Below are 20,040 nucleotides of genomic sequence, written 5' to 3' on the forward strand. Positions count from 1 at the left end.
CTCGCTATGCGTTGTATTTTTCTGGCTGTTAATTAAGATAATTTTTAATGATAGATCTCACAGGGCGTAAGGAATTTTAAGGACTTTTGTACGCGGAAGCATGTAAGGTGGAGTACACTCTTGGTGTGTCAGCTTTGCAACCGTACAAGCTGCTGATTCAAGGGACTCTTTAAAATAACAATACAATAGACAAGTACCCGCCTGATACTTGACGAATACTTGACATGTGAGTCACTTGGAATAAACGTTAGGACAGATTTCCAACCAAATGTCAATCTCTCGGTCATCAATTAACGCAACCGTGAGCTTTATCAAGTAGTCGTGGAACCGAGCGTGCTTAAATCCGTCGGAGAATCGACTGAATTATAAAAAGTGCACTTACGCTGACAGAGAAAAATCAACGCTATGACAAGTTATTGTTGATTTCTTTCCAGTATTTCGGATGGACACGAAAGAAAATTTGGAAGAAAGCATCGCGAGTAACTTCAGTCTGCACCTGTTCAATCCACATTGACAGTTCCAAGTTTTTTTGTCACAATTAACCTGTAAATTTCAAAATTTTTATTCAGTACCCAATGTGAAGAGATGCCATGGAAGAACCTCAGCAGGTACGCTGATGGATGAGCATTTTCATTTTCGTCGATTCACGGTGAAAGAAATCTTGTAACCTTGGTTTACTCTTGGACGGTTTAATTATTCCCACGCTACTACAAGCATATTAGAATACTAGAGTTTGACTCCGATACTATTTTCCGATACTAGATTTTGAAATAGTATTTGACACGAGAAATTTTCTGCACTAGCTAACAGCTAATATCCTATTCGGTACTAGAATAAACCAATAATTTTCTTCATGGACGAAAATTTTTGAAATTTTCAACAGGTTCCCGGTGCATTGGAAGACCTGATGCGGTATGATCAATGCGAATGGCAAGTATGGGGAGAGGAAGAAGAAGAAGAAGAAGAAGAACAGGTAGAAGAGTACGAATTTGAATACGAAGATGAGGATGCAGAGGTGGCTAAGGATATCGAGGACACGTCCCCGCAGGATAGTGTTTCCGATTTTGGTACCGACCAAGTTGAGAAGAGGAAACAATCATTTCTTAGGAGGAAGAAAGAGAAGAAAATGGACGCGTTTATGAAACTCTTGGCTGCATGTTTTTTCAATTCAACTATTATTCATAAGATGAACAAGTATGATAAGACTATAATATAACTTTTCCGAATGTTCAGGGTTCGAAGAAAAGTCAACAGACGAGCTCGGTCGAGACGATTATCACCCAGGAAGATGAAATTCAGAATGCGAGTTTACGCTCCAATTCCTCCTCGAGATCATCCTCCAGTCTGATGAGCAGCGGCATAAGCGACTCTGATATCAAGCTACTGAGACTTTTCAACGTCTTTCCAATTCCCGATGATCCCGGTAACGTTCAAGCATTTTGGATCCTCTATGATCCCGTTCCGACCTACACGAATGACGGTATTCAAAGGTTCGCCGACATGATGAAGTCATTGAATCTGAGACCCATCGCGTGTATGTATGATCTACTTAGGTCTGAGGTAGTGAATCTTCGATATTACGGACTGGATCCGAGAGCTGTAAAAGCCATCTGCCAGTCAGTGTACAATAACACATCCGTTCAATCTTTACACCTGAAGGTAACCCTCAAAACTATGTTGAGCTATTATATAATCTCTGCAATTTTCCATGTTTTATTAATGTTGTCATTTCTGTTAAATGTTTATGTACGGCAAGTTCCGACTACATGCACATAATGGGAAAAAGTTGGCACGCTGTTTCAGGACAATTGGTTGACGCGAGAAGCTTGCGGTCACTTGAACAACCTGTTACTCGAAACTGAGATACTAAGTCACGTGAACTTGAGTGGCTGTAGAATTGGATGCGAAGGCATAAAGTGCATGTTACGGGGCCTAACGGAGAACTGGTCACTCTTGGAACTGGACTTAAGTAACTGCCAATTGAAAGATGAGGGTTTCAATTTGTTGGCACCAGTCATTGAGATCAACCAGCTTCTGCATACGCTGAATCTGTCGGACAACCAGCTGGGATCGGAATGCGCACAAACATTGCAAGCAATGCTGGCTCACAATACTCATCTTTTGCACTTGGATCTCTCGTGGAATGGTCTCTTCACAAAGGAAGTGTCAAACGGACTCTTCAAAGGACTTGTCGAGAATCAGACGCTCCTTTCTCTTAATCTATCCTGGAATGCGCTCGGCAAAGAAGCCGTGGCATCTCTGGGTACCTTTTTGCAACAGAATCAGACTTTGGTGTCTTTGGATATGAGTGGTAAGACACGTACATTTCTTCTCGAAAATTATAAATCAATATTTAGAAAATCAGTCAAAAATAATTCTCTTGAAATTGTACTCGAGGCGCACAGCTTTTTACAAGTAATGTAGTGAAAGCTGTGTTTCTTGAGAAAATCACATGTTCTGTCTGCAACTTGATTCTCGTTTTCTGTCAATGTTCCGCAGGAAATCGATTTGACGAGCAGGCTGGAGTTACGGTTGCAAAATCACTGGCGAAAAATGTTGGCCTTCAAGAGGTTTACTTAGGGGATAATCCCCTGAAATCAGCCGGAGGATTAGCTCTCATTCACGCTCTAATTCCGGAGCAATCTCCAAAGACTCAGCTACGCCACGTTGACTTGAAGAACATCTGGGTCAACAAAACCGTTTTGCCAGACTTGGAGAACATTCGAACCAATCGGTCCTGGCTTCGGATAAAATTGGGTGGAATATTTAGTAATCACAAGCTTGTCGGGCCCGACGAGAAGAAAATTTTCTTTAAACGTGCAATATTCGAGGGAATGAAACCGAAGAAGAAGAAACAGCGGAAGGATTTTGGACACTTTATTTTATCGCTGGAAGACAAACTTAACAGCAGAGGTAGAGTGACTTTGGTGACATTTATACAGCCGCATGGAGTTTATTCCACTTTGCTGTTCGAAATATACGCCGGATTATGCTGTTCTAAAATTACATTTACAGACAATTTCAAAGAATTGGTCAAAGCCTTTAAAATAAAATTATCCGAAACCCTAATCCATGCGCTCATGACTGCGTTTCCTGGAGCAAACAAAAAAGTAGATCAGGCAGCGATGAAGGCCCTTTACCTTCAGCAGTATCCCGATACAACCGCGCCTCCACCCCCGGTGCCTAAAAAAAAGAAGGGGAAGCAGGAAAAGCTAGGTAGAAAAAAACAGGAAGAACAAGTCGACGACGTACCTCAGGAGAGTAAAAGTACATCTAAAAAGGCTAAGGTAAAGTCGGCAAAGACGGTGAAATTACTCGTCTCGAATTCTGGCACGGAAGGAGAGACCGATGAGTTTGAAGATGAAGAAGAATACGGAGACAGATAGGTATGGTGGTCTAATATCTGCATTAATTCGTAGAAAAATGAAAAATAACCAACAATATTTGATTGTAGCCAATATCTAAGTCTCGGCACTAATTGACAATTGAAAAATCGAGACTGTTTATTTGTTGTGGTAAAACTAGACGTTGGAATCATGGTGCAGGGAGATCATATCCTTGGTATTTCGTGGAATATTTTCTTTGTCGCAAACTTTATGTTAGAATATCAGAGACCAGGGATTTGAATAAATTTCACTAGGTGGTGCCTAAGATGATCTCATTGTCATGTTGCCCATCGATAAGTTAATGTTGGCGATTTACTCGGTAGAACAAGTTTTGATCCCAAAATCAATCCGCGGCCGTTTTCTGCTTTATATCTAGATTATAGCAACTGTAAAAGTGAATAGAAGCAAGATATTTATATCAATTAATATCCAGAAATACTGCAATTTTACTTTTATCAACTTTTATCAACTTTTGAATGCGGTGTTCTGGCTATTATAGGTAAACGAAAATTCGTCGATGTAATATCAATTCCATTCAAGTAAAGTGAACGCACGTGTGTATATATGATAACGAGAAAGAATCTTTGCAGTAAAAAATTGTAAGTATTATTATTTAAATCGAATTAATACATGGAACAATTGGAATAGTGTAAGCATAATACAAAAGCTAGCAGTGTTATGCCTAGTCAGTCCATACTAAGACTAAGCCTATAAACGTAAAAATCGATCTTGCGTATATTGCGTACCTTTAATTTATACAGTTTTGTGGAGAGTTTGTAAAAAACGTACTTACAGATAATTATAACAGTGATGTTCAAACGAACAGCCCTCCAAAATTGATTGCAATCGTAAAGTAATAAAAGGTCGAGCATGAAATGGCTGTATGTTTGGTAACAAAAAAAATATTATAAACATATCATCTATTTTTGATAGATATACTTATTAAGCCATATCAGAGATCAATTAATGTATCGTAATAATATTACAAAGTACAAACGGAAAAATTTTGCAATTCCGTTAGATTTTTCTTGTTCTCTTCGACTAATTGTTTCAGCCGGTGAATTTTTCAGCAGAATATATGAAAAAATTTGCTCACAATAAATACAGATATCTAAATGCTATGACCATAATGTGGTATTAATCAAGGTAGAATATCCGAGCTGCAATGTCATCGATTATCCAGTTTATTCCTTCAAGCAAATTTTCGGCCGTGACAGCTGAGCATTTGTAGATCTGCCAATGATGGGATTTTATAGACGACAAGTCGAGCACTTCGGCAATTTCAGGAGCTGAAAGAGCTCCCGGAAGATCCTGTTTGTTGGCGAATATCAGCAGACTGGCACCTTCCAGTCTCTCTTCTTGTAGAAGTTTCACCAGCTCAGCCTTGCAGTCTTCTAAGCGTCTCTTATCGGCGCTGTCGACAACCCATATCAAACCATCCGTGCATTCAAAATAATTACGCCAATAAGAACGGAGGGATTTTTGCCCTCCGACGTCCCATATATTCAGTTTGTAGCCTCGGTGCTCCAGTGTTTTGATATTGAATCCAAGTGTGGGAGAAATTGTGTCTATTGGTTCTCCGATTATTCTTTTCAGTATCGTAGTTTTCCCTGCATTGTCCAATCCCCTAGAAAACGGATATTCAGTATCAGACGTTGCAATAAATGTCGATGTCCTGAATATTGAGTTTCATGCAAACTTCTCGAGTCGTCTTATTTCCTAATACGGAAATTTGGAATGGAGTACAGAAGCATATAACCTCAAAAACGATCTACGTCGGACAACTTTAAAATACCTACAGCATCAGTATTCTAACTTCCTTTTCCTTCTGCTTTAACTTTTTGAGAACTGTTAACAGCCCCATGTTACCGATATTACTTTTCCGAGATAAAGCTGTGATTTAATGTGGTAATTTCAAACGTCAGCTGACACTGACAATTCAAATTTCGTCACGCGGTTGACGTTTGCTTTGCAGACAATGAGAGAACCGAGGGTCACGTTTTTCGCTTTCTTCGATTACTAGCGCCTTTCGAGACGAACTGGGTTTTCGGAACTAATTTCCAGTTGTAGGCGCATGTCGGCAACCGCTTTGCCTCCAGCTTCCCATTACAAAAAACTGTCGATAATGTAGAGAATATTTACTTTCGCGAAATGCCCATTGATGACTGAGAACACATTACACGCTCGGCCTTTTCTCAGTTTACAATTCTTGAACTTAGCCATCGTTTCAAAGCTAGTAGAGCATTGGATTGACGAAATCCGGTACTAGATTATTTTTTTGGCCTGTTGGGGACGCTAAGTGGGTGAAGTGCTAGTCAGTAATCTCACCAATTTCATAGTGTTTACTAGTGAAAGAGGACATTATTGAGTGTAACACTAGACTTTTATCTACGTCTAAAGCGCTAAATATAAAACGATAATTAATAATTTAATGTCAGAATGTCAGGTGACTGTGCCGCATTGCCAAATATTCACTTAGTGGCTATTCTTCAAACTGTCGGTAACTTACCATTCAATTTCTCTGAAACGCGGAGTTTCATAAGGCTGATGAAAACTCCAACACTTCAGTAAAATATTGTGGTGACTCACAGTCCGTGAACTGAAGCAGTCAGTATCCAGTCTTATTACCCTTTTACGTAAGCCTTTTCATAATTTTTGAGTCAGCAATCGAATAGTTCTCCCCCAATAATTTTTTTTTATCTATGTCGTTTACACTTAAATCTTTCGTCCCTTATGATTGACTATAACTGAAAACGAACGCTCACGGTAGTTACAGATGCTGAGGATGATTAATGAGTTTGATTAATAATCAGATCAGTGACAAGCATCGAAATTCGCCTTTGGACTGGAGCATTTTAAACGGGTTGTCTGATCACCACCATAAGACGATGTCCGATCGGATCGTTTCCTTTCGCAACATGACAACGTGATTTACTGAAATCAAGTCTGAAGGATTGTAAGAAGACTCGCACAGCTGCTGAAGTTGATTGAAAACTGCCCCCACTATCAGGAGAATATCTGAGCACAGGAGGTGGCACTAAAATAGGAATTGATTGGTTTATTCGCTCGCGTTGTCGATGCTGTGTGTCTGCACGCGTGCCTGTTTACCTGAAAGAAAAATGCTTCGTCTGATCCTGGACCCATTTGAAATAACGCAAATCAATTATTGTTAGCCCAGAATTTCTTCTAATGTTAGAAGAATATACAAGAACATTTCGTGGTTCAAAACAAGGAGCTGATGGCGATATCAAGTGTCTGTTACTCTACTGGACTCTGTGGAATTATCTTGTATAGCGCGTTCACGCCGTTGACTGAAGATCTATAAAGACTGTTGGCCTAGTGGGACTTTCCGTTATTCCGTAACCGAAAATGTACGAGAGAAATTCACACTGAACTTTATGTTTCAAGCAGCGCTCTCTGCGTCGCGCAACTCAAGTCGGTAAGCGATCGGTACGTAAAGACGACAAGCACTAATGTTACCATCACTCGACGTGTGTACCCAGATGGATAATGCAGTGTTATACCTATTATTATCCCCCCAAAAAGCACCATTGGTGCAAAATCCTTTCACCAAGTACGTAAATGTGGTCATTACCCACAAAATACCTTCTCTGATGAAAAATGTATGCATATTATTATAATCGGCTTATACAAAAATATTTCACAGAAACACAGGATACATAAATATTCTCATCCTTTAAGAAAAAATATTTAAATCGCATACTACTGCCAAGTTCATGTCTATTACTTGACAATAAAAGCATGATTGAAACTTGACCGTTAGCTTCCACGTCTCTCAAGAATCATATCGCTGCCAGACTGAGGTGGGACTGACCCTATATTTATCCAAATAGAAGTGATAATTTAGTTTGACTTAAAAATAAAAAATAGCTCATACATTCATGGAAGTCCAAAATGAAGAAAAAAAAATCGGTAGGTGGTACTTGGGCAGCGTTTTTAGAAAAACACCTTTAGGAATAAATAAAATTCTATCATTATTGTTTCAGATATGCATAATGCCTTAAAAGAGGCACGCCAAGTTTAACGTACTAATTTAATTTTTTTCACGATCACATCACCATGCGGAGGACTTTCACAATTGGTCCGTAACACATAAACTTCTATAATGCAAGTTAATAAATGGCAACTGATTACTGTTTTGCAAATTAGTTGACCATCGTTTCGAATTCGCAGAACTTTGGTTTCCTCCAAGTTATAAATCCTTTGGTCTACGTAAAGTAGGTGATTGTGAGTTGTGAAAAATTGGTAGTGCAGAATTTTACGGGTCGAAAAAATTTGGCATGTAGATGAAGTGACTTTGTTACTTCGGAAATTAGTATTTTTATTAGTGTTAAGCCCATATCTGATCTAGCTCGGTCTGTGAAGCGATGTTCTTAGTTTAACGTGAATATTAGCGATTGGACAGCTATGCACGTTTGAAGAAGAGTTCATATACGTGTCTTTATTGGGCGGTTACTGAATTGCAACTTGGAATAAATCTGGAATACTTATCGCAGTTATTACTCGGATGGGAATTTCGATGGTTGATGAATCTCGAGTGTTTCAGCATCTGGTTTGGGATGAGTTGTGCACAATTTTCTCGATAAAAGGACTGAAAGTTCTCAGTACGTCTGTTCCCGAAGCGTTGCACGACCTGAATGCAACGGATTTATTCAGCTATAGCACTACGAACTTGTACCGCGCAAGACCATTGTGCCATACTCGGGAAGTTCTATACTTGACTTGCTGTACGTATCTCTGAAAGTTAAAAGGTGAATAATGAACGTACTTTCGCCAAAAAACTCGGTTACTTACACTTCTTAGCAACAAACGGAGATCTTACCCAATTTTCGTGCTCAATCCGGAATAGATATCAGCGATTTCGAGTGACAACTCATCGGGCAGACTGTCGAAGTAGTTATCCAAGTCGACCGTGGCGGTGGAATTTTCCCAGTTCATCAACACAACTATGGGATCATCACCATCAAGTTGCCTAGCGATACCTACCACCTGATCTTCAATAAGTTCGACGTCGACCGTTCCCTCCCGCCATACGGTGGTGTTGCGCAGAGCGATTGCTTGTTGAATATTTTTATAATGGCTGAAATTCGCCTCTTTTTCAGTGGCGAGGTTTACTGTCGAGTAGTTCGGATTGACCTTGAGGAAAGGAGTAGAGTTTATGGAGAAACCTGAAAGTTGTCGGTCCAAATACAATTTCTCAGAGAAATTCTGAAGGAGGCTCGAGCACAAAGACTTGCTATTTAGAGAGTGAAATTATAACCTTTGATCAATAAGGACGGGGGATACTAACCGGAAGCAGTGGTGTTATCCCATTGGTAAGGAGTGCGCCAGGGATCTCGCGAGTACAAACTGTAAGTTGTATTGGTCATACTGCAAGCTCGAGGTTCAACAGTTTCTTACCACGTGAGATATGTATCAGTCATACCGAGCTCATCTCCAAAGTACAAGGTGGTTACACCAGGCATCAAAAGTACGGATAAGTGAAGCCCATCCGTTCGGTACAGTCCGATCCTTGTGGCGATTTGAGAGAAGTCGTGATTCCCTAACTACGTGCAAATGAGAGTCATAAGACTCGCCGATCATATAACATTGATGGAACGAAAAGTAAAAAAATGCAACTGTGACTTACCACCCAATTAACCGTTTTATTCGACGGCATATTGTCGAGCCATTTGATGAATATGTCGTATACGTTCTCCGCTGTATCCATAACAGCGTCGTCAACGATATCGCCGTCTTTGACAAAGAAAAGGTTGAATGGGAAGTCAACACCGTAGTCGTACCATTTCATAACGTAATCAATGTCAGAGTATCCTTCCGTGCAGATGAACCGAACCTTGTCGTTATTCTTTGAGGCTGTGTAATTGTTTATGTGGTCCTTCCACTCTTGTACGATAGGATAATTTTCTGGTCGATCCTTTGTTGCGGTGGGGTTTAGGTAGAAATAATTGGTTGAGGCGACATCACGGTCGGACCTAGTTTCGTTCTCCAGAGAAGCGGATTCTATAAAATAAGGTACCGCGTCGATACGAAAGCCGTCTACGTCAAGATCAAGCCAGAATGTGAGAACCTCCGGGAAATTGATCATATTTCAGGTGAATTTTTGCGGTCTCTTACAGTTAAATGTCCATAAAAAAAAGCATGTGTCGTACTTTCATTTCTTCCATGACAAGAGGGTTCCACCAGTTAAGGTCGACTTGTACACGCCGAACTGGTGAAGATAATAAGCTTCGCATTCGTCTACCTATTCTCAAACAGTGCCACTGCCAAAATCATCTAACCAATTATTTGGATAGCTAAGATAGTTGCCGTAATAAACTCCTTTGTTCCAGACGTAGTAACTGTAGTATGGTTCGATTCCCTGTTTTGCTTTGAGGAACCATTCGTGTTCGTCACTCGTGTGGTTGGGAACAAAATCAACGATTACTTTGGGGCCCAATTCATGGGCTGCAGTTATCAGTGCCTGAAAATCCTCAAGTGTCCCATAAACTGAGTTCACGGCAATGAAATTAGATATGTCATAGCCAGTGTCAACCATGGGACTTTCGTATATCGACGGCAGCCAAATGCACGTCACGCCCGTGTCGACAAAGTGATCCAATTTGCTTTTGATACCTGTATAATGATTGTGGGAGCATCGTAAGAAAAATTTATCACAGAAGAACTGTGTTGCCTTCACCGCACTTATCTATAAAATAATTAACAAACATAAATGTTATCACTGTTGAGAAAACAGGCTGGCTTACCATTCAAATCGCCCTTTCCATTGCCATCACTGTCTTTGAAGGATTCGACCCAGATTTGGTACATGACGTTTATTTGCCACCATTCTGTCGGTGCGGTGACATTGTATGTGACTGCATTAATCGATGCCGTAGCAACAAGGATGAGGAAGAGCAGCTGTAGCGCACACATCGTGACACTCGAATTCTTCCTCGTTTGAAATTCTATCGTTTTCGGCGGTATATATACGCATAATTGGAATACCGCATTGCGATCACTTATTGGATTGCGGCGTGGAGGTGCGCGAATAAAACATGTTCTTTGTGTAATATTAGGGAGGTTGGAGGGGAGGGGTGGGGCGAGGCGGATGCTTCTTAGGGACAGGTGTCCTGAGCTTATGCACAAGCCCGACCGATGGTTCTCAACGTCGTTATCAAATAATAATATTCAATACAAAAACTTCAAAACAAAGGTTTTCAACAAACTACTATTGTAATATGCATAGTTTGTCATCTAACCACTTCTTCCAAGCAAAGTGAATTGTATTCCGCTATTTTATAATTGTGCAAAAGTATTATATGAGTATTCGCTCGAGGATCATGTGTGTAAATGTAAGCCACTCTTGTTTGATCACTATTACAAAATATAACGTTATGTTATATTTTATTTTGATGAGGCATCTTTTTGATTGGTCTTACATTCACTAAAAAGCATGGCTGGAAGGTGGTATAAAAATGGTACTCAGCAAGAAATATTTTACGCAACGCGAGCATGTTTTTCACGTTTTCCCATGCGTGTTTTCCGGGCACAAAGTACCCGGTTCTATGAAGGTCAAGTGAGTCCACGGATGCGCGTGCGCGAAGTATAGAAAAGACCACTTTTAAGTCCTAGGAGTTGAAGAGGAACTCAGAAAACGCAGCAGAAAGTGCAGCGGACCAACAGCAAAGAAATGACGAGGGAAAGAACACCAGCTGCAAAATAGCGAAAACTCGAATACTGGTTTTTCGGCTGTAACTTTTGATCCGCTGCTCGCAGCCTATCGGGACTGCGCTTAATCGATTCCTCTCGCAAAATTACGTCGGAATGGTGCAAGAAAGAATTTATTCCAGCACTTTTCAAAATCGCGAAAATTTTCGCCAAAAATGCAAAGGGGTTAGCCTTACTTTTTTCTTCATTTTTGGAGCCAAAAATTTGTGGTCTCAGATTCGACTTGTATGACTATTTCCTGACTAATTGGACCCCCAGGAACTCAGAAAACGCAGCGAAAAGAGCGTGGGATCAACAGGGAAGAAGTTACGAAGGAAAAAGCACCTGCTCAAAAATGTCGAAAACAGAAGTTCTGGTTTTTAGGCTCTAACTTTTGATCCGTTGCTCGCAGCGTATCGAGACTGCGCTCAATCGATTTCTCTGGCAAAATTACGTCGGAATGGTGCAAGAAAGAATTTATTCCAGCACTTTTCAAAATCGCGAAAATTTTCGCCAAAAATGCAAAGGGGTTAGCCTTACTTTTTTCTTCATTTTTGGAGCCAAAAATTTGTGGTCTCAGATTCGACTTGTATGACTATTTCCTGACGTAGTGGACCCCCAGGAACTCAGAAAACGCAGCGAAAGGAGCGTGGGATCAACGGTGAAGAAGTTACGAAGGAAAAAGCACTTGCTGAAAAATGTCGAAAACAGAAGTTCTGGTTTTTAGGCTCTAACTTTTGATCCGTTGCTCGCAGCGTATCGGGACTGCGCTTAATCGATTCCTCTCGCAAAAAAACGTCGGAATAGTGCAAGAAAGAATTTATTCCAGCACTTTTCAAAATCGCGAAAATTTTCGCCAAAAATGCAAAGGGGTTAGCCTTACTTTTTTCTTCATTTTTGGAGCCAAAAATTTGTGGTCTCAGATTCAACTTGTATGACTATTTCCTGACTAATTGGACCCCCAGGAACTCAGAAAACGCAGCGAAAAGAGCGTGGGATCAACAGGGAAGAAGTTACGAAGGAAAAAGCACCTGCTCAAAAATGTCGAAAACAGAAGTTCTGGTTTTTAGGCTCTAACTTTTGATCCGTTGCTCGCAGCGTATCGAGACTGCGCTCAATCGATTTCTCTGGCAAAATTACGTCGGAATAGTGCAGGAAAGAATTTATTCCAGCACTTTTCAAAATCGCGAAAATTTTCGCCAAAAATGCAAAGGGGTTAGCCTTACTTTTTTCTTCATTTTTGGAGCCAAAAATTTGTGGTCTCAGATTCAACTTGTATGACTATTTCCTGACGTAGTGGACCCCCAGGAACTCAGAAAACGCAGCGAAAGGAGCGTGGGATCAACGGTGAAGAAGTTACGAAGGAAAAAGCACTTGCTGAAAAATGTCGAAAACAGAAGTTCTGGTTTTTAGGCTCTAACTTTTGATCCGTTGCTCGCAGCGTATCAGGACTGCGCTTAATCGATTCCTCTCGCAAAATTACGTCGGAATAGTGCAAGAAAGAATTTATTCCAGCACTTTTCAAAATCGCGAAAATTTTCGCCAAAAATGCAAAGGGGTTAGCCTTACTTTTTTTTTCATTTTTGGAGCCAAAAATTTGTGCTCTCAGATTCGACTTGTATGACTATTTTCTGACGTAGTGGACCCCCAGAAACTCAGAAAACGCAGCGAAAGGAGCGTGAGATCAACGGTGAAGAACTTACAAAGGAAAAAGCACTTGCTGAAAAATGTCGAAAACACAGCTACTGGTTTTTCGGCTGTAACTTTTGATCCGCTGCTCGCAGCGTATCGGGACTGTGCTTAATCGATTCCTCTCGCAAAATTACGTCGGAATGGTGCAAGAAAGAATTTATTCCAGCACTTTTCAAAATCGCGAAAATTTTCGCCAAAAATGCAAAGGGGTTAGCCTTACTTTTTTCTTCATTTTTGGAGCCAAAAATTTGTGGTCTCAGATTCGGCTTGTATGACTATTTCCTGACTAATTGGACCCCCAGGAACTCGGAAAACGCAGCGAAAGGAGCGTGGGATCAACGGTGAAGAAGTTACGAAGGAAAAAGCACTTGCTGAAAAATGTCGAAAACACAGCTTCTGGTTTTTCGGCTGTAACTTTTGATCGGCTGCTCGCAGCGTATCCGGACTGTGCTTATTCGATTCCTCTCGCAAAATTACGTCGGAATGGTGCAAGAAAGAATTTATTCCAGCACTTTTCAAAATCGCGAAAATTTTCGCCAAGAATGCAAAGCCTTACTTTTTTCTTCATTTTTGGAGCCAAAAATTTGTGGTCTCAGATTCGGCTTGTATGACTATTTCCTGACGTAGTGGACCCCCAGGAACTCAGAAAACGCAGCGAAAGGAGCGTGGGATCAACGGTGAAGAAGTTACGAAGGAAAAAGCACTTGCTGAAAAATGTCGAAAACAGAAGTTCTGGTTTTTAGGCTCTAACTTTTGATCCGTTGCTCGCAGCGTATCAGGACTGCGCTTAATCGATTCCTCTCGCAAAATTACGTCGGAATAGTGCAAGAAAGAATTTATTCCAGCACTTTTCAAAATCGCGAAAATTTTCGCCAAGAATGCAAAGGGGTTAGCCTTACTTTTTTCTTCATTTTTGGAGCCAAAAATTTGTGCTCTCAGATTCGACTTGTATGACTATTTTCTGACGTAGTGGACCCCCAGAAACTCAGAAAACGCAGCGAAAGGAGCGTGAGATCAACGGTGAAGAAGTTACGAAGGAAAAAGCACTTGCTGAAAAATGTCGAAAACACAGCTTCTGGTTTTTCGGCTGTAACTTTTGATCCGCTGCTCGCAGCGTATCGGGACTGTGCTTAATCGATTCCTCTCGCAAAATTACGTCGGAATGGTGCAAGAAAGAATTTATTCCAGCACTTTTCAAAATCGCGAAAATTTTCGCCAAAAATGCAAAGGGGTTAGCCTTACTTTTTTCTTCATTTTTGGAGCCAAAAATTTGTGGTCTCAGATTCGGCTTGTATGACTATTTCCTGACTAATTGGACCCCCAGGAACTCGGAAAACGCAGCGAAAGGAGCGTGGGATCAACGGTGAAGAAGTTACGAAGGAAAAAGCACTTGCTGAAAAATGTCGAAAACACAGCTTCTGGTTTTTCGGCTGTAACTTTTGATCGGCTGCTCGCAGCGTATCCGGACTGTGCTTAATCGATTCCTCTCGCAAAATTACGTCGGAATGGTGCAAGAAAGAATTTATTCCAGCACTTTTCAAAATCGCGAAAATTTTCGCCAAGAATGCAAAGGGGTTAGCCTTACTTTTTTCTTCATTTTTGGAGCCAAAAATTTGTGGTCTCAGATTCGGCTTGTATGACTATTTCCTGACTAATTGGACCCCCAGGAACTCGGAAAACGCAGCGAAAGGAGCGTGGGATCAACGGTGAAGAAGTTACGAAGGAAAAAGCACCTGCTCAAAAATGTCGAAAACAGAAGTTCTGGTTTTTAGGCTCTAACTTTTGATCCGTTGCTCGCAGCGTATCGAGACTGCGCTCAATCGATTTCTCTGGCAAAATTACGTCGGAATGGTGCAAGAAAGAATTTATTCCAGCACTTTTCAAAATCGCGAAAATTTTCGCCAAAAATGCAAAGGGGTTAGCCTTACTTTTTTCTTCATTTTTGGAGCCAAAAATTTGTGGTCTCAGATTCGACTTGTATGACTATTTCCTGACGTAGTGGACCCCCAGGAACTCAGAAAACGCAGCGAAAGGAGCGTGGGATCAACGGTGAAGAAGTTACGAAGGAAAAAGCACTTGCTGAAAAATGTCGAAAACAGAAGTTCTGGTTTTTAGGCTCTAACTTTTGATCCGTTGCTCGCAGCGTATCGGGACTGCGCTTAATCGATTCCTCTCGCAAAAAAACGTCGGAATAGTGCAAGAAAGAATTTATTCCAGCACTTTTCAAAATCGCGAAAATTTTCGCCAAAAATGCAAAGGGGTTAGCCTTACTTTTTTCTTCATTTTTGGAGCCAAAAATTTGTGGTCTCAGATTCGGCTTGTATGACTATTTCCTGACTAATTGGACCCCCAGGAACTCGGAAAACGCAGCGAAAGGAGCGTGGGATCAACGGTGAAGAAGTTACGAAGGAAAAAGCACTTGCTGAAAAATGTCGAAAACACAGCTTCTGGTTTTTCGGCTGTAACTTTTGATCGGCTGCTCGCAGCGTATCCGGACTGTGCTTATTCGATTCCTCTCGCAAAATTACGTCGGAATGGTGCAAGAAAGAATTTATTCCAGCACTTTTCAAAATCGCGAAAATTTTCGCCAAAAATACAAAGGGGTCACTTTTTCAGCAAAAAATCGGTTGCTTCGCAATTCATTTGCATGTCCGTGTTCCAATCAATTGTACACCCAGGAACGCCGAAAATACACCAGAAATACCGTAGAAACAACAGCAGAAAAAGGGCATAAAGGATACAGGGAAATTCATTAATTTATTGATTTTAGTACAGGTTACATGCAGTAGTAAAATTCCAATATTATTCATATCGTATTCTTTAGAGGTATGTACATTGCACACGTGTATAGCTCAGAACATGAACTTTACAACATATACCTCATATCCATATAACCATTCACGCATTCTGCTCAAAGCAACTTATATTGTACTTCTCTTTCCTCATATTCTCTGTGTCTTTAACTTTATAATAACTACTATTAGGCAACCTGTTGAAGTACCGTACACTGTCACGCGAACACTTGTATTAGAATTAAGGCACATTGAATAAACTGTAACTGAACTGAAACAAAAACTTTGTCACTGTGAATTTATTATTTTCCTTTCCCATCCATCTGAAAACTCGGTAGGAATCGGATGCTTTTGGCTGCAATTCTGGATTTCTTGCGCGCAGCGTATTTGGACCGCGCCCAAACGATTCCTTTCGCAAAATTACGTCGAAATAATGCATTCAAGAATCGATTCCAACATCATTCAGAATCCTCAAAATCACGGCATCCAGAACATCGTAGGACCCACAGCTAAGGAGTCGGACGTGCATATTCTCACTGCATGCTAGTGAGGCCTGTGTGTTTTTTCACGTGCATGTTATTTTGTGTTATCATTTTTGATCATCCATCATGCGTTTCGACTTATCTCATCTGACATAAGACGATTCAATAGCTTGCAGAATAAATGCTTTGTATCGAGCATCAGAATAGATATGAATTATGTGTCAGTTGTGGAAGCAGGTTTCACGAAGAAATTAAACACGTTGTATTTCCGATGGTCATCCGATGTACTTTGTTCGTTATTCAAGAATGTCGCAGCGCTGCAATGCCGTCCAAACGCCTCCTTGTACTGTAATCCTCCCGCATTCAAGGAGTTAGTCATAAGTACAGTTTCAGCGAACGCTTCAATATGCAGTTTGTCATTAAACCAGAGTGCACCTATCCAGAGATCCTTAACCTAACTTATCCTTTCTCATAATAGCTACAAGTATTTCACGTTTAATTTTTGTTATTGCACCTCCGAGAATTAGGCGACGAATTCGTGTTGCTGAGTCCAATCGGATGGAGCCCACGAAACGAGGTTCACTCGTCGTGTACCAATATAGCGAAGAGATCGAAAGTATGTGCAGAGTTACCTGAAACAAGATCTAAAATTAGTGCTTTCTATTCAAAACAAATTTCGAATTATCGGTAAAAATTGTTGATCATACAAGTGCCCCCCTCCCGCACACACGCACGCACGTACATACCTATATATACGATCGTGCACACTAATACGATTTACACATCCAAACTGAAATCTCTGGATTTTTTCTACTCGTCCGAACTGGCCTCGAAATCAACATACGCCTACGCACGGAGCATAAAATACCCAGAATCGCGTGTAACGGAGGCCTCGCGACGGGAAGGGAAGGGGTAACCCTAAGGAGAGTGGGAAACGCCGGACGTCGAGACGCCCGATCAAGTCGTGCCGGTACCTCTGAAGACGTCGCACCTTGAGGAATACCCTGAAAATTAACTTAGGTACGATTTCTGTCTAGGCTTTACCCCACCCCACCCAGCTACACCCCGCCCTGCCTCTCTAGCGTCTACTTCTACTCCTACTCCTGATCCTATTCCTTTTCCTACTTCTACTCCTGATCCTACTACTACTCCTACTGTTACTACTTCTACTCCTATTCCTACTCCGAGTCCTATTCCTACTACTACTCCTACTTCTACTCCTATTTCTACATATTTCTTTGATCCTACTCCTACTCCTACTTCTACTCCCGATCCCACTTCTGATCCTACTCATACTCCTACTCCTACTCCTGATTCTATTCCTGATCCTATTCCTGATCCTACTCCTACTCCTCCTTCTGATCCTACTCCTATTCCTACTCCTGATACTGATCCTTCTTCATCAAATATTATAAAAATGTTAAACTCACCGAGCACAAATCCCCTCATCCTCCTTGTCCACCTTGTTCTCCTCGTCCAGCTCGACTACCTCCAACCACCACCAACGACCACTGCTAACCACCTCGAGTTATACCTGGAATGATAATAAATATTTTCAGTGTGAGAACACATCAAAAATATTATGTAAGGATCAATATAATTAATTAATTAATTAATATGTAATAAATTTTATTAGTGCATTTGAAGCTACTGAATATGTGCTTGCGCGAAAAATGAATTGAAATAATTTATTGTAAACATGACAAGTTCGACTATAACTACAGTTTCCATTGAATCTTATAAAAATGTTAAACTCACCGAGCACAAATCCTCGTCCTCCTTGTTCTCCTCGTCTTCCTCGCCCTTCTTCTCGTTCACCTCCGACCACCTCCAACCAGCGCCAACCACCTCTAACCACCACCGATAACCACCTCGGGATATACCTGGAATAGTAATAAATATTTTCAGTATAAGAACACATCAAATATATTATGTAAGGATCAATATAATCAATTAATTAATTAATATGTAATAAATTTTATTTGCGCATTTGAAGCTACTGAATATGTGCCAGCGTGAAAGATGAATTAAAATAATTTATTGTAAACATGACAAGTTTGAAATATTTTAGATGAAATATAATTACAATTGCCATCAAATATTATAAAAATGTTTTACTCACCGAGCACAAATCCTCGCCCTCCTCGTCCACCTTGTTCTCCTCGTCGTCCTCATCGTCCTCCTCCTTGTTCACCTCCGATCACCTTCAACTACCGCCAACCACCTCCAACGACCACCGCTGACCACCTCGGGTTATACCTCGAACACTAATAAATATTACAAGTATTAGATCTCATCAAAAATATTGTGTAAGGATTAATGTAATTTTTTTAATGTCACATTTTACCCAGAAGTTTATGAGAAAATTATGAAAAATTATTGGAGTTTTACTAGCGCATTGATAGCTAATGAATTTGGGCTCGCACGAAAAATGAATTGAAATAATTTATTGTGAACATGACAGGTTTAAACAGAACTACGGAAAATTAGTCCTGAAGGTCGAACATTACCAGGTCAAGGACCGGGACAGCCAGAACTACGGAGCGCTTCTCCTGGATGTCAAGATCCATCAGGTGGAGGACCTGGACAGATAGAACTACGGAAAATTAGTCCTGAAGTCGAGTAACATCAGGTGGAGGATCTCAACAGCCAGATCTACGGAAAATTAGTCCTGAAGGTCGAACGTTACCAGGTCAAGGACCTGGACCACCAGAACCACGGAGCGTTTGTCTTGGAAGTCGAGTTTCACCAGGTAGCGGACCTGGAGCGCAGGAAGTACGGAGCGCTTGTTCCTGAAGTCGAGTTTCACCAGGTAATGGACCTTGAGCGCAGAAACTACGGAGCGGTTGTCCTGGAAGTCGAGTTTCACCAGGTAGTGGACCTGGAGCGCAGGGACCACGGAGCGCTTGTCCTGGAACTCGCGTTGCATCAGGAAGCGGACCCGGAACGCAGGATCCAGGAGGTAGAGAACCCGGAACTCGAAATCTGCGGAGCGCGATTCTCATACGTCCTCTCTACTGCGCGGTTGTTTCCAGACTGAGGAATTCGGCTAGCTGATTTTCGTCTATATAGATCGATGACGTCAAGAGAAAAAAAAAATTTGGGTGACGTCACTGTCTGAACATCCGAACATCCAAACTTTGGTTTCGACCTTTAATACTATGTATGATGTACAATGTGTGATGTATGATGTATGATGACATGATATGATGTATAATGATTTTAGTTCTCACATTTCAGACATGAAATACGCACTTTATCTTTCCTGCCGATTCCAGAGTCAAGCGGCTTGGCCCTCCGATGGTCAGCCGTTGACTAAAGATGTATTCTTCAGTCGAAGGGTTTGGTAATAACGCTGCCGTTCTGCGGCAGTTGGATGATAAAAATTTTTGCTCGTACCTTCGGAATGTGTGTTAAAATACACTCGAAGTCTTAAGAAGCTTCTTTCTAACCCTCCCCATTAAAAAAACAAAAAATCGCCGACAATCACCTTTTTTGGTCTTTAAATCAGAACACTGCGTTGAATACTGTCTCATATACGGAGCATCCATTTCGTCTTGATCAAAATTAGCGCATCCGTGATGTTTTAAAGTTACTCTGAATTTATTTCCATACGAACATTTTTCGAAAAACAATTTTGCTTTTCTACCCAACGTTGATACTTCATTTGCGACTAGCTAAAACAGCGTTTCGATTCTATAACTACGAAAATTCAAGATCGAGAGAGCACATGCAAAGTTGTTGGAATAATTATGAATATTAATGTTATCGAATACATCGAGCGCGTGTCGAATAGAATCCCATTTCGAAATGGATAATTTTTCTATTTTCAGATTAGAGCCGTATTTTTGTAGATAATCTAGTTTGTCTCCTGGAAATTATGTAATTTATAGTATGCGTCACGTATTAGGCTAAGTACTGGCTTGGGCTTACCATTGCTCTCAACGCACGGCGATTTTCGGTTGTCACACCAAAGCC

At 40.9% G+C, this 20,040-nt stretch overlaps 3 protein-coding genes and 1 long non-coding RNA gene across 4 annotated transcripts; 1 reads left to right on the plus strand and 3 right to left on the minus strand.

Moving 5' to 3' along the window:
• Positions 1-590: 590 nt before the first annotated feature.
• On the plus strand, positions 591-4,148 carry LOC124212318 (uncharacterized). Its single transcript, XM_046612210.2, has 6 exons — positions 591-608; positions 884-1,078; positions 1,234-1,659; positions 1,804-2,311; positions 2,500-2,913; positions 3,016-4,148. The coding sequence occupies exons 1-6, from the start codon at positions 591-593 to the stop codon at positions 3,384-3,386; spliced, it is 1,932 nt and encodes a 643-aa protein (XP_046468166.1). The 3' UTR covers positions 3,387-4,148.
• Positions 3,953-5,378, minus strand: Arl2 (ADP ribosylation factor-like 2). The gene is made up of 2 exons (XM_046614695.2): positions 5,186-5,378; positions 3,953-5,013 (listed from the first exon to the last, which is right to left on the minus strand). The coding sequence occupies exons 1-2, from the start codon at positions 5,248-5,250 to the stop codon at positions 4,524-4,526; spliced, it is 555 nt and encodes a 184-aa protein (XP_046470651.1). The 5' UTR covers positions 5,251-5,378; the 3' UTR covers positions 3,953-4,523.
• A 2,693-nt stretch (positions 5,379-8,071) lies between these two features.
• Positions 8,072-9,495, minus strand: LOC124212319 (maltase 1-like). The gene is made up of 5 exons (XM_046612211.2): positions 9,037-9,495; positions 8,808-8,953; positions 8,698-8,756; positions 8,230-8,575; positions 8,072-8,144 (listed from the first exon to the last, which is right to left on the minus strand). Exons 1-5 carry the CDS (start codon positions 9,493-9,495, stop codon positions 8,072-8,074), a joined length of 1,083 nt encoding a protein of 360 aa, XP_046468167.2.
• A 6,111-nt stretch (positions 9,496-15,606) lies between these two features.
• LOC124213389 (uncharacterized) lies at positions 15,607-19,106 on the minus strand. The gene is made up of 5 exons (XR_006881873.2): positions 18,573-19,106; positions 18,185-18,329; positions 17,821-17,945; positions 17,493-17,596; positions 15,607-16,694 (listed from the first exon to the last, which is right to left on the minus strand). It is a non-coding gene; the product is annotated as an uncharacterized lncRNA (long non-coding RNA).
• Positions 19,107-20,040: the final 934 nt, after the last annotated feature.

The sequence above is a fragment of the Neodiprion pinetum genome, chromosome 2 (assembly GCF_021155775.2).
Source record: "Neodiprion pinetum isolate iyNeoPine1 chromosome 2, iyNeoPine1.2, whole genome shotgun sequence".
Lineage (NCBI taxonomy): Eukaryota > Metazoa > Arthropoda > Insecta > Hymenoptera > Diprionidae > Neodiprion > Neodiprion pinetum.